The 14108-nt window shown below is 37.9% G+C and overlaps 1 protein-coding gene and 1 long non-coding RNA gene across 4 annotated transcripts; both read left to right on the top strand.

The window, feature by feature from the left end:
* Positions 1-326: 326 nt before the first annotated feature.
* On the top strand, positions 327-12640 carry LOC146466909 (uncharacterized). 3 transcript variants are annotated; one of them, XM_085126641.1, is made up of 5 exons: positions 327-504; positions 606-695; positions 1077-1284; positions 2626-2732; positions 4020-4503. In XM_085126641.1, the coding sequence occupies exons 2-5, from the start codon at positions 654-656 to the stop codon at positions 4341-4343; spliced, it is 681 nt and encodes a 226-aa protein (XP_084982767.1). In that variant the 5' UTR covers positions 327-504; positions 606-653; the 3' UTR covers positions 4344-4503. The 3 variants fall into 3 exon arrangements, with proteins under 3 accessions (XP_084982767.1, XP_084982766.1, XP_084982768.1); XM_085126640.1 differs by lacking the exon at positions 327-504 and having other exon boundaries at positions 558-695; XM_085126642.1 differs by lacking the exons at positions 327-504; positions 4020-4503 and adding an exon at positions 10899-12640 and having other exon boundaries at positions 589-695.
* Positions 8024-8775, top strand: LOC146466910 (uncharacterized). The gene is made up of 2 exons (XR_014867898.1): positions 8024-8204; positions 8552-8775. It is a non-coding gene; the product is annotated as an uncharacterized LOC146466910 (long non-coding RNA).
* Positions 12641-14108: the final 1468 nt, after the last annotated feature.

Genomic DNA, 14108 nt, shown 5'->3' with positions numbered 1-14108 from the left:
TAATAAGATTATACTCATCTTTAGCTATAAGGTATAAATGGCATTTTCGGCATTTTATGAGAACACCGTTTCTATTTGCTCCAAGTGGAAGTTATTCGGGGTATTTCCCATTGGAGAATCTACAGAAAATTAAAAAAAAATTCCATAAACGAAAATATAAACAATGTCTTTCGTTCTTGTGTCAAGCAATACGTTGAGTTGCTGCACAAATCCTTAAAAATAAACCTTCTTTCATTTTCTGAAATAAATTTCTCGTTTTGAAGTGTTAGCCATAAATGGCAATTTCGGCCTTTGTCGACGTCGCTTTCTGCCTTTTTCTTAATGTGGAACTTTCGATTTTACAGTTCTTTTCTGTTATTTTTTTTCCAGAAAACTGATTTGCTAACAACGTAAGGGGCATCCCAGAAGCTCACAAACCCTTCATTAAAACGGGATTTACTGGATTAAAATTGCGAAATTTCTGGGCATTAACGAGGTCTTGTGACTTTTCCATTTTCTCCGAAGGTAACATGACCTAATGCTTTCGGGGAATCCCCGAGTTTGATCATATTTATGACTTCCGGTGACCAGAGGTATATATACATGCCGCCTTCTCATCTTTCCAGGAGTTGAATTTAGTGAAAGATCGCCTTCGAAACAAAACTGCTACGACGATGTCGACTATAGAAATGTTCCGGAAATGTTCCATAAGAGAGGTATGAGATGCAAATTTGTGTTATGATTAAGCAAAAAATTCCTGATCAGGATCTCCCCACGGAGCCAGCTCATTTTGGATGTGTTTTAAAATTGCTCAGCATCCATGGAGATCTATTACTAGGTGCAGACAATGCATTGAAGATGACGGCTAGAATTCAATGTAAAAAGAACATTTGTAACTGCTTTCCACGCCTAAGTTCCACTTCCCTAGCAGGAGTGCCACTTTCTTCGGATGATTTGTTCTTCCGGCAGTATTTAGCACACTTGAACATTATGTGTCCCCAGATCTGAGAGCTCACTCACGACCCACTCCCCGGCTCCCATGCATTTTGACACATCTTTAAACAATCCTCTCTTTTGCTTTGTATTCTGTTAAACAGAGTGAATCGACGCTACTCTATTCATCTGAGAATGAGGAACGACCAAAGTACGCCCACTACATCGTGTCGTGTGAAAGAGCCAAGCCAATCGACCCAAACCAAAGACGAACATTGACCGATGGAACGCTCCTAAGAGCAAAGACGCACCAAAGGACCTCCAGTAGACTTCCAGTGGACGTCCTCGGGACTGATTTGAACCAAACAACAAGTAAGGATATCATCGTACACTAATATTATAATTAAAAGTAAGCGTGCAAAAAATCGGAAGAAATGAAAGACCTTGTGGGTCAAATAAAACGCCATTATAATTAGGCATTATGTTTCGGTGGTGATTTTTATAGGGTCAGGGAACGGAGGGTAGTCAATCAAGTTTCATCGGGGAAGGCTCCGTGCGGGTGTTAAACCCCTAACTTCTTGTCTTACACACATAAAACGTTTTACCGAGATGGTAATTGATTCACACACGTAAAACAAAAACTTTGTTTGCTTTTCCCATCCTTCAAAGACAACCCAAGGACAGAAGAAAATCCGGCCGCGTCTTTATTTAATAGCTAAGTGACAAGCGTACTATTAAACTTTGCGCTATAAATTCTGCTCAGTTATTGGTACCCATTCTAACACTTGGATTTAATTGTGATGTTTTCGGTTCACGGTCTATTTTGTGTATAGTAAACTTGTCACCGAAAAACCCCTATGGGGAGTGTATGTATTGTAAAATTGTCACTGAAAAACTCCTATGGAGAGTGTGAATAAAGTATTGTATTGTATTGTATAACCTTTCAAATACTAAATATTTAAATTTCGCTACCCTTTCGCATAAAACTGCATGGACCCCCTAACCCCCCCCCCCCCCCCCTGAGCACATGGTGGTTATAAAAATATGCTTTGTCGTCAGCTACTTTGGAATCTAAATAACTCTTTGTTCGATTTCAAGTTACCTGAGACAAAACGTGGATGCAAATATTTGAGAATCAGATCTTGATGCCTGGGTCTTGTTCAATTTCACAACGCATTGTTAAAAAAGTACAGACCGTGCGCGTGAAGCTGCTGCCTGATATAGGAAAATGAATTTAAATCGCATGCAAAACATGACGGAAAGTACTGTGCTAAACACATAACCATGATGCAAGTTATCGAGAATCGTACCGCTGAATCTCCTCTTGAAATTCACGGTACAAGTTGACCGGATGCGAATCAGCGAAAGCGCGAGCTCGCGTGGGGAAAGCGTGAATTCGCGTCTCTCTCACCGCGCGGGCTCGTAGGACGCACCTCAAAGGGAAGGGGGGGGGGGGGGGGGGAGGAGGAAGTTCACTGCTAAAAGCTTGAGTATAACAAAACTTGTACGGGCTCTATGGCGCAGACGTGGAACATTACATTTTTTGATGGGAGGGCTGGACAAATGGCAAAAAAAAAAAAAACAAACAAAGTAACACAACAAAACAAAAAGGCTGAAGAAAACGTGTTGACACGTTGGGCAGGAATAAACAGAACAGCAACTGTCCACCTAGCAAAACTAATTTATAGTGTTTTGTTGTACTTTTTTTTTCAGCATTTTATATAGAACAGACTGAACAATATCCGATATTCTCCCTGAAATGTTTCTTGGAGGATCAACCATACTACCTGTGTGCGGAAGACGAAAAGGTGGACTTGTTGGTAAGTATGATCTTCGCCTCTTGTTGGGTGAAAAATTGCTGACTTAAATCACTTTTCCTGCCGTTAATTTCAGTCAACCTGCCAATCACAATTCTCATTACAATGCTGCTTTCAAATGGTATGCTGTGTGTTGCTCAGAATGGGATCATTATAATAAATCTCTTAATCCCTGCCACCATGGCATTTCCATCCTGTTCAAACCCTCTGGCCCTTCATAAACACAGTATCTGGACAGCACCTTGTCTCAATATTAATCAAGACCCACGTTAAGGCTTAAATCCCACCAAAACGGTTTGTGTATCCTGCTATTAGCCCATCATCATCATCATCATCATCATCATCGTATCATCTTCAAAATCATCACCATTTTCATCATTAACATCTGATTGCCATCAACACCATCATTATCATCATCACTATTCTGTCTCTCCAATTTGGAGATTTGGGCTTGCATTTTGCTCATGAGGCAGGTCAAATTATTCGGGTCTTGATCTGTTCACCACATTGCATTTTCTACTTCCCTTACATTTTGGTGAGCAAAACAAAAAACTAGTGTGAAAAAAAAAACTGTGGTTAAAGATTTAATGCAATCACATATTACAAAATCTTCATATCAAAGAATAAATGGAATAAACCCATCACAATTACCTCGATCCTTTTAAATCCTATCCTAAGCGGCTTTCCCTGATGAACATTTTGTAGAACCACCATTTTTTTGTTGAATAAAGAACGCTTCCAAGCACTAGACGAGGGTGTGTGTAATCACTAAACAGTGAAGTTGTTTCCCATTTCAGAGTAAACCACAGACCTTTTGAAATTGAAGTGAATATTAATTTTATGCTGTATGAAATAAATGCACAGAATACACTTGTTCGGTACGATCACCAGTCCCTGTTACTGTGATTTAGAATGATATTGAAGTCTACTAAATTGCACCCCCCCCCGCCCCCTTCCCCCACTGGCAATGGCTCAAATTCAATTTCACAGCTAAGAGGTGTATTAATTACCAGATCAGTTGATTGACAAATGGTACCTGGCTTCCCTCATAAAGGGTCCGATGACCATGACCCCTTTTAAATGCTAGGAGTATTGAGTAATTGAGCAACCCCCAAAAAGTTAAAAACCTGTACAAAACATAAAAAATAATAATAATAATAATAATAATAATAATTAAAAGTGTTTATACAAAGAACAAAACAAAACAACAAAAACAAAAATTCAGTTTCCTGGATATTAAGTTTTGTACCAGATAACTAATTAAAACAATTTTTCTTCTTTTGTTCACAGAAGACAGATACCTTTGACTCTGGTGACTTGAGGTTCTTGTTCGAAATAAAACACCCTAATAAGTATACTAAGTTCAGGATAATCAAGTCCCTAGCTACAAGAATGTATCTTGTCAGTGACAAGCATGGCAACGCATCAATGAGGGAAATAAGACACTCTCGTGATCATGAAACTCGAGACAGACAGGCGTTGTTTGACTTCAAAGAGGCTGACGGCCCTCACATGGAACTCGATAGCGATACATTGCCCATCATGAATGAATACATGACATTCACAGAAAACACATGTGAGGTGGAGGTTATGAGAGCTAAAGTTTGGACGTAAATGAGGGATTGTGCCTTAAAAAGTGGATACTGCAATATATAATTTAATTTATAACCCAAAGGAGTGAGGTGTTCCCATAAAAAGTGACCACCGGTATATAGAATATAATAAAATACGAGCGATGAGCAAAATGTCCGCGCGTATTATATGTAAACCATCGAATAAGATTTATTATTAAAAACTGAATCATTGTATAATGCAATTCGAGGGATTTGATTGGCTTAGCGCCCATGATATATGAGCAATTATACCATGGCCGAGAAATGGCGACCATTAAATTGTCTTCTGGTTGTTCTTGCACAGCGAAATCAGTAAGATCTAGCAATATTTCTTGATTGTTTTTAATAAAACAATTATTCCACTTGCGCTTGTTGGATATGAGATGATTATAGCCAACTCGGCGCTACGCGCCTCGTTGGCTATCTATCATCTCATATCCAACGCGCGCTCGTGGAATAATTGTTAATTATTTCACTACAAAAAGATTTTGCCATTTTGGCTTCTCTTTTTGAAATACAGCCGGCATTATCTGTCCATCAGTATATCGTGCGTACGAATGATCATATAAACAACACATAGAGCAAGTGAAATGTCGTTGCCCGTATTCGCTCTGTTGTAAAAAGGTCAAACCGGGACACCACAGTGTATTAAGCCCGGTCTACACGAGCAATTTTTATGTGGCAATTTTTATTTGCCCGTGTAGATGATGAGAAATGACCAATTTTTATGTGACAACTACATTTGCTGAAAAGCTGGCGTGTTAGTTTTTATGTGGAAAAAAAAATTGCCACATAAAAAAATTGTCCGCGTGTAGACCACAGGCAGCCTAGGCTCAATATCAGAGAACCGTTGAATTATAAGGATTTGTGTAAAATGGCAGAAACTAACATCGTTTTCTCAATAAAATCAACTTACCCTGTTTCTACTTGTATTCTTTGTCATTTACCGGCTTTTCAAGCCGATTCGAAGCGGTTTCGGCGAGTTAGCGTCATTCGGGTTTCTACTGCTAAGTGTAACGATCGTTACACTTAGCAGTAGAAACCCGAATGACGCTAACTCGCCGAAATCGCTTAGAATCGGCTTAAAAAGCCGGTAAATGACAAAGAATACAAGTAGAAACAGGGTAAGTTGATTTTATTGAGAAAACGATGTTAGTTTCTGCCATTTTACACAAATCCGTTGTATTCCCATACAAATCCTTATAATTCAACGGTTCTCTGATATTGAGCTTGGGCTGCCTGTGCATAAAATGTGACAATTTTTTTAACGTCATCTGTAGAACCCAGTCCCTAACATTTGCGCATCCAGCATGGCGCCATCTTGCTTTTCGCCTTGCCATGGACATCTCCGCTGTGCGAAATTATTACTGACGCAAATTAACAACAAATATTTGTCGAGCCATCTACACGGGCAAATAAAAATTGCCACATACAGTTGCCACATAAAAATTTCTCGTGTAGACAGGGTTTTACGGTCTTGTATTTTGTACGTTCTCTTCACCTTATTAGGTGAAATGACTTAATAGTTTAATAATAAAGAGGAGTGATCCCCCCTCTCACTACCCAGGGTTTTAAACATGACTGTATTGTTATGCTTTGTCGTTTTTTTAAAAACACTTGCAGTGTTTAAATGGCCCATGCGACGCATAAATATTAGTGTGGAATTAGTACCATTTATACTACTTACAACGTATCATTAATGAATTTTGAAAATTTGCCAAGTAACTTACGGTACATGTAGAATATACCTTTTTATTGTTATAAAAATTGTAAGAACTTTGTTATGTTTATAATATACTAATGTTGTATCTTGTATATACTAGAACCAGTGTACATGTGTAAATTATTAGCTCAAAGAGTATTGTATCAAGTATTACAAATATTAAAAACTAGTCACTGTAAACTTCATAGTGACTATTTTCATTTCCATTCCTGCGCTTTTCACAAGACAAAACAACAACGTCCAACAACAGAACACAAGGTTTAATACCAATAAACCATGAAATTCCCCACTATGAAACACATCACTGGTTTAAGAGGTTATCACACGTGTATCGCACAAGTTGGAAACCATTTTTAAAGTAACATCTCGCCGCGTTTAAGCGAGAGAAAGACAAAAAACACGATCGGTTTGTAGTCGCTTGGCAAACAATAGTGCCAGGAACACTATTCCATTCTACTGTCGTACATATCCCAATAAAACTGAGTCGATATATCTGGTATGCACTGGTATGCACTGCCGAGAGGAGGTGACCGTCATAAGAGGTGAGGTCAAATCTATTAGATACAAGTCATCTCCGCTTATTCGAGGCAGTCTGCAAATTCCTACCGAGGTGACTGTAAAATGGGAAGAGAGTTCTAAAGGCCATGGGCATTTTGCACAAGAAAGTAGAAAAGTCAGCCATCGCCTTGGAGATAACGATCGTTGCATTGACGAATATAAAGACATTTTAAAATCAGTATTGAATGACGATCTGTCGACAGACTGACCGAGAGGTAGATGAAATGTAACTTAAATTAAAACTTAAAATTAACTTAAATGTAAAGGTGTCTTAAAATAATGATACTGTAAAATAGTGTGATTTTAATTAACAGTGATGTAGATTAAGGTTCATAAAATAAACGCGAACTTCAACATGCATGCATCGTTAATTTCCTATAACAATTTAATACTATATAATAACATAATATCATAAACTTGGAATTAATTAATGTATAGGTGCTAAGTCGCAGAAAAGAATGCTCAGTACCTATTTCAAGACTGAAACACCGAAAAATAATTTTAGACCTTGATTTTCCTAAATAAAAAGCATCGCTTTGAATTTTTTCATTTTCAGCAAGAACTTATTCTGAGATCTTTCAGGTTCTTGAAGTCCACTAGTAGTCATTCAGTGTACTACAACTTTTTGAAACTATTTTAAAATATTGTTTTAATCGTAGAGACCACCGTTTCCTCTTAGTGATTTGTGAGGGTTGATCCAAGGTATTTGCCAGTGAAAAAGGAATATTGCTTAGGAATTTGTAAACGATTCTATAGGACGACGGTGATCTAAAAGTCGGTTTCCACAACAACGAGATTTGTCTTCCGTTCTTGTGTCACGCAACATGTTGCGTAGCTGAGTTCCGTAATTTCATTTTCTGAAAAAAAAAAAAAAAAAAAAAACCAACAACAACTCATCTTTAGCTGTGAGGCATAAATGGCACTTTCGGCATTTTATATGAACACCTTTTAGTTCTGTATTCGCTCCTAGTGGAAGTTAATCGGGGTATTTCCCATCGGAAAAAAATCGACAGAAATTTACAAAGAAATTTCATATACAAAAATATAAACAATGTCTTCCGTTCTTGTGTCAAGCAATAATTTCAGATGCTGCACAAATTCTTAAAAATAAACCTTCTTTCATTTTCTGAGATAAACTTCTCGTCTTGAAGTGTTAGCCATAAATGGCAATTTCGACATTTGTCGACGTCGCTTTCTGATTTTTCTTAATGTGAAACTTTCGATTTTTAAGTTCTTCTCTGTTATTATTTTTTCCAGAAAATTTGCTTAAAACGTTAGGGGCATTCCCAGAAGCTCACAAACCCTTCATTGAAACAGGATTTACTGGATTAAAATTGCGAAATTTCTGGGCATTAACGAAGTCTTGTGACTTTTTCATTTTCTCCGAAGGTAACATGACCTAATGCTTTCGGGGAATCCCCGAGTTTGAATTCACATTTATGCCTTCCGGTGACCAGGGGTATATATACATGCCGCCTTCTCATCTTTCCAGGAGTTGAATTTAGTGAAAGCTTGCTTCAAAACAAAACTGCTACGACGATGTCGACTATAGAAATGTTCCGGAAATGTTCCATAAGAGAGGTATGTGATGCAAATTTGTGTTATGATTAAGCATAAAATTCCTGATCAGGATCTCCCCACGGAGCAAGCTCAATTTGAGATCTATTAATAGGTGCAGATAATGCATCGAAGGTGACGGCGAGAATTCAATGTAAAAAGACCATTTGTAACTGCTTTCCACGCCTAAGTTCCACTTCGCTAGCACGAGTGTCACTTTCTTCGGATGATTTGTTCTTCCGGCAGTAAACACACTTAAACGTTATCTGTCCCCAGATCTGCGAGCTCACTCACGACCAACTGCCCGGCTCCCATGCATTTTGACACATCTTTTAACAATCCTCTCTTTTGCTTTGTGTTCTGTTAAACAGAGTGAATCGACGCTACTCTATTCATCTGAGAATGAGGAAGGACCAAAATACGCCAACCACATCGAGTCGTGTGTAAGAGCCAATTCAAAAGGTGGAAAAGATGGAACTATCCTAAGAGCAAAGACGGACTTGCAAGTGGACTTCCTCGGGACTGATTTCGACCATACAACACATACAACAAGTAAGGATATCATCATACACTAATATTATAACTAAAAGTGAGCGCGCAAAAAAATCGCAAGAAATAAAAGAACTTGTGGGTCAAAGAAAACTCCATTATAATTAGGCATTATGTTTTGGTGGTGATTTTTATAGGGTCAGGGAACGGAGGGTAGTCAATCAAGTTTCATCGGGGAAGGCTCCGTGCGGGTGTTAAACCCTTTACTTTTTGTCTTTTACACATACCAAGTTTTACCGAAATGGCAATTCATTCACACACATAAAACAAAAACATTGTTTGCTTTTCTCATCGTTCGAAGACAACCCAAGGACAGAAGAAAATCCGGACGCGTTTTTAATAGCTTAATGACAAGCGTACTATTAAACTTTGCGCTATAAATTCTGCTCAGTTATTGGTACTCATTCTAACACGTGGATTTAATTGTTATTTATTCGGTTCACGGTCTATTTTGTGAACCTTTCAAATACTAAATATTTAAATGTCGCTACCCTTTCGCGGAAAATGGCATACCCTTTGGGGCGTAGAGTCCACTGTGTGCCCCCCCCCCCCCCCCCCTGAGCACATAGTGGTTATAAAAATATGCTTTGTCGTCAACTACTTGGAATGTAAATAATCCTTTGTTCGATTTCAAGTTACCTGAAACAAAACTTGGATGCAAATATTTGAGAATCGGATCTTGCTCGCTGGAGCTTGCTCAATTTACAATGCATTGTTAAGAATGTACAGACCGTGCGCGTGAAGCTGCCTCCTGATAAAGTAAAGTGAATTTAAATGGCATGCAAAACATGACGGAAAGTACTGTGCTAAACACATAACCATAGTGCATGTTATCGGGAATGGTACCGCTGAATCTCTAGACTGTAAAACACTCGTTTCTCCCCATCTGAAATTCACGGTACAAGTGGACCGGATGCGAATCAGCGAAAGCGCGAAATCGCGCGGGGAAAGCGTGGATTCGCGTCTCTCTCACCGCGCGCGTTCGTAGGGCGCATGGAAGGGCTAAAAGCTTCAGTATAATGAAACTTGCATGGGTTCCATGGAACGGACGTGGACCATTACATTTTTTGATGGGGGGCTGGGCAAATAGCAGAAAACAACAAAGAAAGTAACACGTGTTGACACGTTGGGCAGGAATGAACAGAACACCAACTGTCCACCTTTTTCAAGCAAAACTAATTTATATTGTTTTGTTGAACTTTTTTTTCAGCATTTTATATAGAACAGACTGAAGGAGATCCGGAAGACCCGAAATACGCCCTGAAATGTTACTTGGAGAAACAATCATACTACCTGTATGCGGAAGACGAAAAGGTGGAGTTGTTGGTAAGTATGATCTTTGCCTCTTGTAGGGTGAAAAATTGCTCACTCAAATCGTTTTTCCTGCTGTTAATTTTTGTCACCCTGCCAATCACAATTCTCATTACAATCGTACTTTGGTATGCTATGCGTTGCTCAGAATGGGATCATTTGCAATACTGTACGTACAATTCTGACAAATTATGAAACAATCTGTGAATCCCTGCCATCATGGCATTTACATCCTGGACATTTCTCTGACCCTTCAAAACCACAATATCTGGACAGCACCTTGTCTCAAATATTAATTAAGACCTACCTTAAGGCTTAAGTTCATCCAAAACTATTTGTGTATCCTTGTATTAGCCCATCATCATCATCATCATCATCATCGTTGTTTTCCATTTCAAAATAAACCACAGACCTTTTGAAATTGAAGTGAATATTAATTTTATGCTGTATGACATTTTGATGAAATAAATGCACCATATAAACTTATTCTGTACAATCACCAATCCCTGTTACTGTGATTTAGAATGATATTTAGGTCTACTAAATTGCACCCCCCCCCCCCCCCCATTGGCAATGGCTCAAAGTCGATTTCACAGCTAAGAGGTATATTAATTACCAGATGAGAAGGTTGACAAATGGTGTCTGGTTTCTCTCGTAAAGGGTACGATGACCACCCCTTTTAAATGCTAGGAGTATTGAGCAACCCCCAAAAAGTTAAAAAAATGAACAAAACAAAATAAAAAGTTATACAAAAAAACAAAACAAAAAAACCCACAAACCAAAAATAAAAATGTTTACTGCATATTAAGTTTTGTACCAGACAACTAATTAAAACGATTGTTCCTCTTTTGTTCACAGGAGACAGATACCCGTAACCCTAGTGACAAAAAGTTCCTGTTTAAAATAGAAAAAGCTAATAAGGATAGTCAGTTCAGGACAATCAAGTCCCTGGCTACAAAAATGTATCTTGTCAGTGACGAGCATGGCAAAGCATCAATGAGGGAAATAAGCCACCCTGGTCATCGTGAACCTCAAGACAGACAGGCGTGGTTTGAATTAAGGGATGACGCCCCTCACAAGGAGACCGTTAGCGTTACATCGACCAGCATGAATGAATACATGACATTCACAGAAAACACCTGTGAGGTGGAGGTTATGAGAGCTAAAGTTTGAACGTAAACGAAAGAGCTGACTAAAAAAGTGGATACTGCAATATATAATTTAATTTATAACCCAAAGGGGTGAGGTGTTCCCATAAAAAGTGATGATTGTTGAATCATTTAGGAAATGAACTTTGTGGTTCAGCCAAACTGTCACTTAAGCTTGGTAATCAAGTAATTAATTTAACAGGTTTATGTGAGACCATGATTTTAGAATTGGTTTACTTTTTTTATATTACTGAATTAATTTGGAGTTATTAGCGACCTGTGTGCATGTCCCCTCCTCTAAATAATCATGGTATGGTTATGGTATGTAGATACTGCATATTAAATTCGTTCTTAATTTATTAGGTGATATAGGTTTAATCAAGCCACTCTGATGTAAGAAAACTAAATAGTCAGTTATTTTTAACATGGGGGTGGAGGTTAAGGGGGGGGGGGGGGTACTCCTCAGAATTTTTGGTGTGGATGTGTGGATTGGTTCCTCGAAATGCCAACCCTGTTTTCAGACCAGAATATAAAAACTAATCATTCTCATTATCAGACCTGCAGGTTTCTCTAAATCCCAAACCCATGGTTAAAATGAATCCTATTTCAGACCAAAACAGCTCAAAATCCATTCTCTTTGGCACCACAGATCCCTATATAGCTTATAAACATGTCTTATTCGATCATTGGTTTTCCATATAATATGTGCGAATATTTTGTGAGTTGTGTAGTATTTTTCCGAGCCCAAAAGGGGCAAGGAAAAATAGTTACGAGCAATGAGCAAAATGTCCGCGCGTATTATATGTAAAACCATCGAATAAGAGATTTATTATTCCACTACAAAAAGGGTTGCTATTTTGGCTTCTCTTTTCTGGTAAGAGTTTTGAAATACAGCCGGCATTATATATCTGTCCATCGCGTGCGAATGATCTTTGTAAACAACACAGGGAGCCAGTGAAATGTTGTTGCCCGTATTCGCTCTGTTGTAAACAGGTCAAACCGAAACACCACAGTGTATTACGGTCGTTCTCTTGACCTTATTTGGTGAAATGACATAATAGTGGAATAACAGAGAGGAGTAATCCCCTCTCTCACTACCCAGGGCTTTAAACATAACTGTATGGGTTATGCTTTGTGTTTTGTCAAAAAAAACTTGCAGTGTTTAAATGACCTATGCGAGGCATAAATATTATTGTGGATTTAGTACCATTATACTACTTAAGTACAACGTATCATTAATGAATTTTTAAAATTTGCCAAGCAACTACCGGTATGTAGTATGTAATTTTTTATTAGTATAAAAATTATAAGAACTTTGTTTATGTTTATAATATAGTAATGTTGTATCTCGTATATACTAGAACCAGCGTACATGTGTAAGTTATAAGCTCAAAGAGTATTGTATCAAGTATTATAAATATTAAAAACCAGTCACTGTACACTTTATAATGACTACTTTAATTTTCATGGCACATATTTAAAAAAAACCTGGGGAAAGACCAGTCATTATCCCCCGTCCCCTATCCCAGTACGGCCCATCTACCCATAAATAGATACAAATGGTTCTTATAAGCCTTTCCATGACTTTGTGTATACAGCTATTTCAATGAACGTTGTCGGATCAAAATAAAGCTAAAAGACAAGACCGCAATGTTTTGTGGGATTATTTTTTATGAATAATTTCATCAAAATCATCCCTGCACGTGCAGGTCATTGTACTGCTAATTACAACCTATTGTTTTCTCCAGGCATGACTGATTTTGATGAATTTATTCAAAAAAATCCCACGTAAACTTTCGGTCTTGTCTTTTAGCTTCATGCTTTGAACCGACAACGTTTGTTGAAATGACTGTAAATACTAGGGGTATAGAATGGTCCTTGAAAAATGATGTCTCGGAAAATTTTTGGTGAGTCTCAAAATCTGGGCATCTAAAACAAGAGTCTCGAAATCTCGTGCACGTAAAAAATAAAGCGGGTCTCGGAATCTCGTATTTTGAAAGTTGAATCTCGGAGTCTCACAAGCCAAGTTGCAATTGTTTAGTCTGAATGAACCATCATAAAACAACGAGACAAAGAATAATACTGAAAAACGGCTCAACATCGCAATCGTGCGGGCTGCGAAACATGTAGGCTTGGATAAATTCTGCTCGTTAATCAAAGGCTCCTGTGAGCCAATTCGTGAATGCAGATGACACATCAGTAATTGAAATTAAGACGGCTACGGACACTTCCTTGAAAGCTAAAAGAAATTATATCTTTGCCCGATTATGTAACGAGAAATAACCATTCTTGTACTATAAAAATGATTGTAAACTTATTCCTTACTCATTGAATAAGGTTTTTCTGATGCGCCGATTAAAAAAAATTTCACGTGTTTTTTAAATCAAAGTTAATGCCGACACTACACTAATTGAATTTAAGACACCGCGCTTTGTGGAAAAACGAAAACACCTATAACTTTGCTCAGATTCAACGAAAAATCTTCATTCTTGCACTAAAATGATTGTCAAATTATTCTCTACAGACTGAATAAGATTATTCTGATGCGTCGTGAAAAAATTTTCTCTTTTTTTTCACTAATTGAATTGAAGACACCGCACTCGGTGGAAAAACGACAAAAAACTTATAACGTTGCTCAGATTTAACGAAAAATCTCCATTCTTGCACTAAATTGATTGTCAAATTATTTTTACGCAGATTGAATATTATTATTCTGATGCGCCGATTAAAAATTTTTAACTTTTTTTTTACGTGGGATGCTTGTGCAGCAGCCCACGTTGTAAAATGGGGGCCGTTTGTTCTTCTTTGTATCAACAAATTGTAAAGTTTGTTGTGATTGGCTAGTTTCTGTCGTAATAGAACACTTTTTTTATTGGCCACACTTCTTTATTTCGACCAACAGAAGCACGCCATGTGCAGC

This window comes from Pavona decussata, unplaced genomic scaffold (genome assembly GCF_977016875.1).
Source record: "Pavona decussata unplaced genomic scaffold, jaPavDecu1.1 SCAFFOLD_140, whole genome shotgun sequence".
NCBI lineage: Eukaryota > Metazoa > Cnidaria > Anthozoa > Scleractinia > Agariciidae > Pavona > Pavona decussata.
Note: the sequence above shows the minus strand (reverse complement) of the source record. Positions and strands in the feature narration are given on the sequence as shown.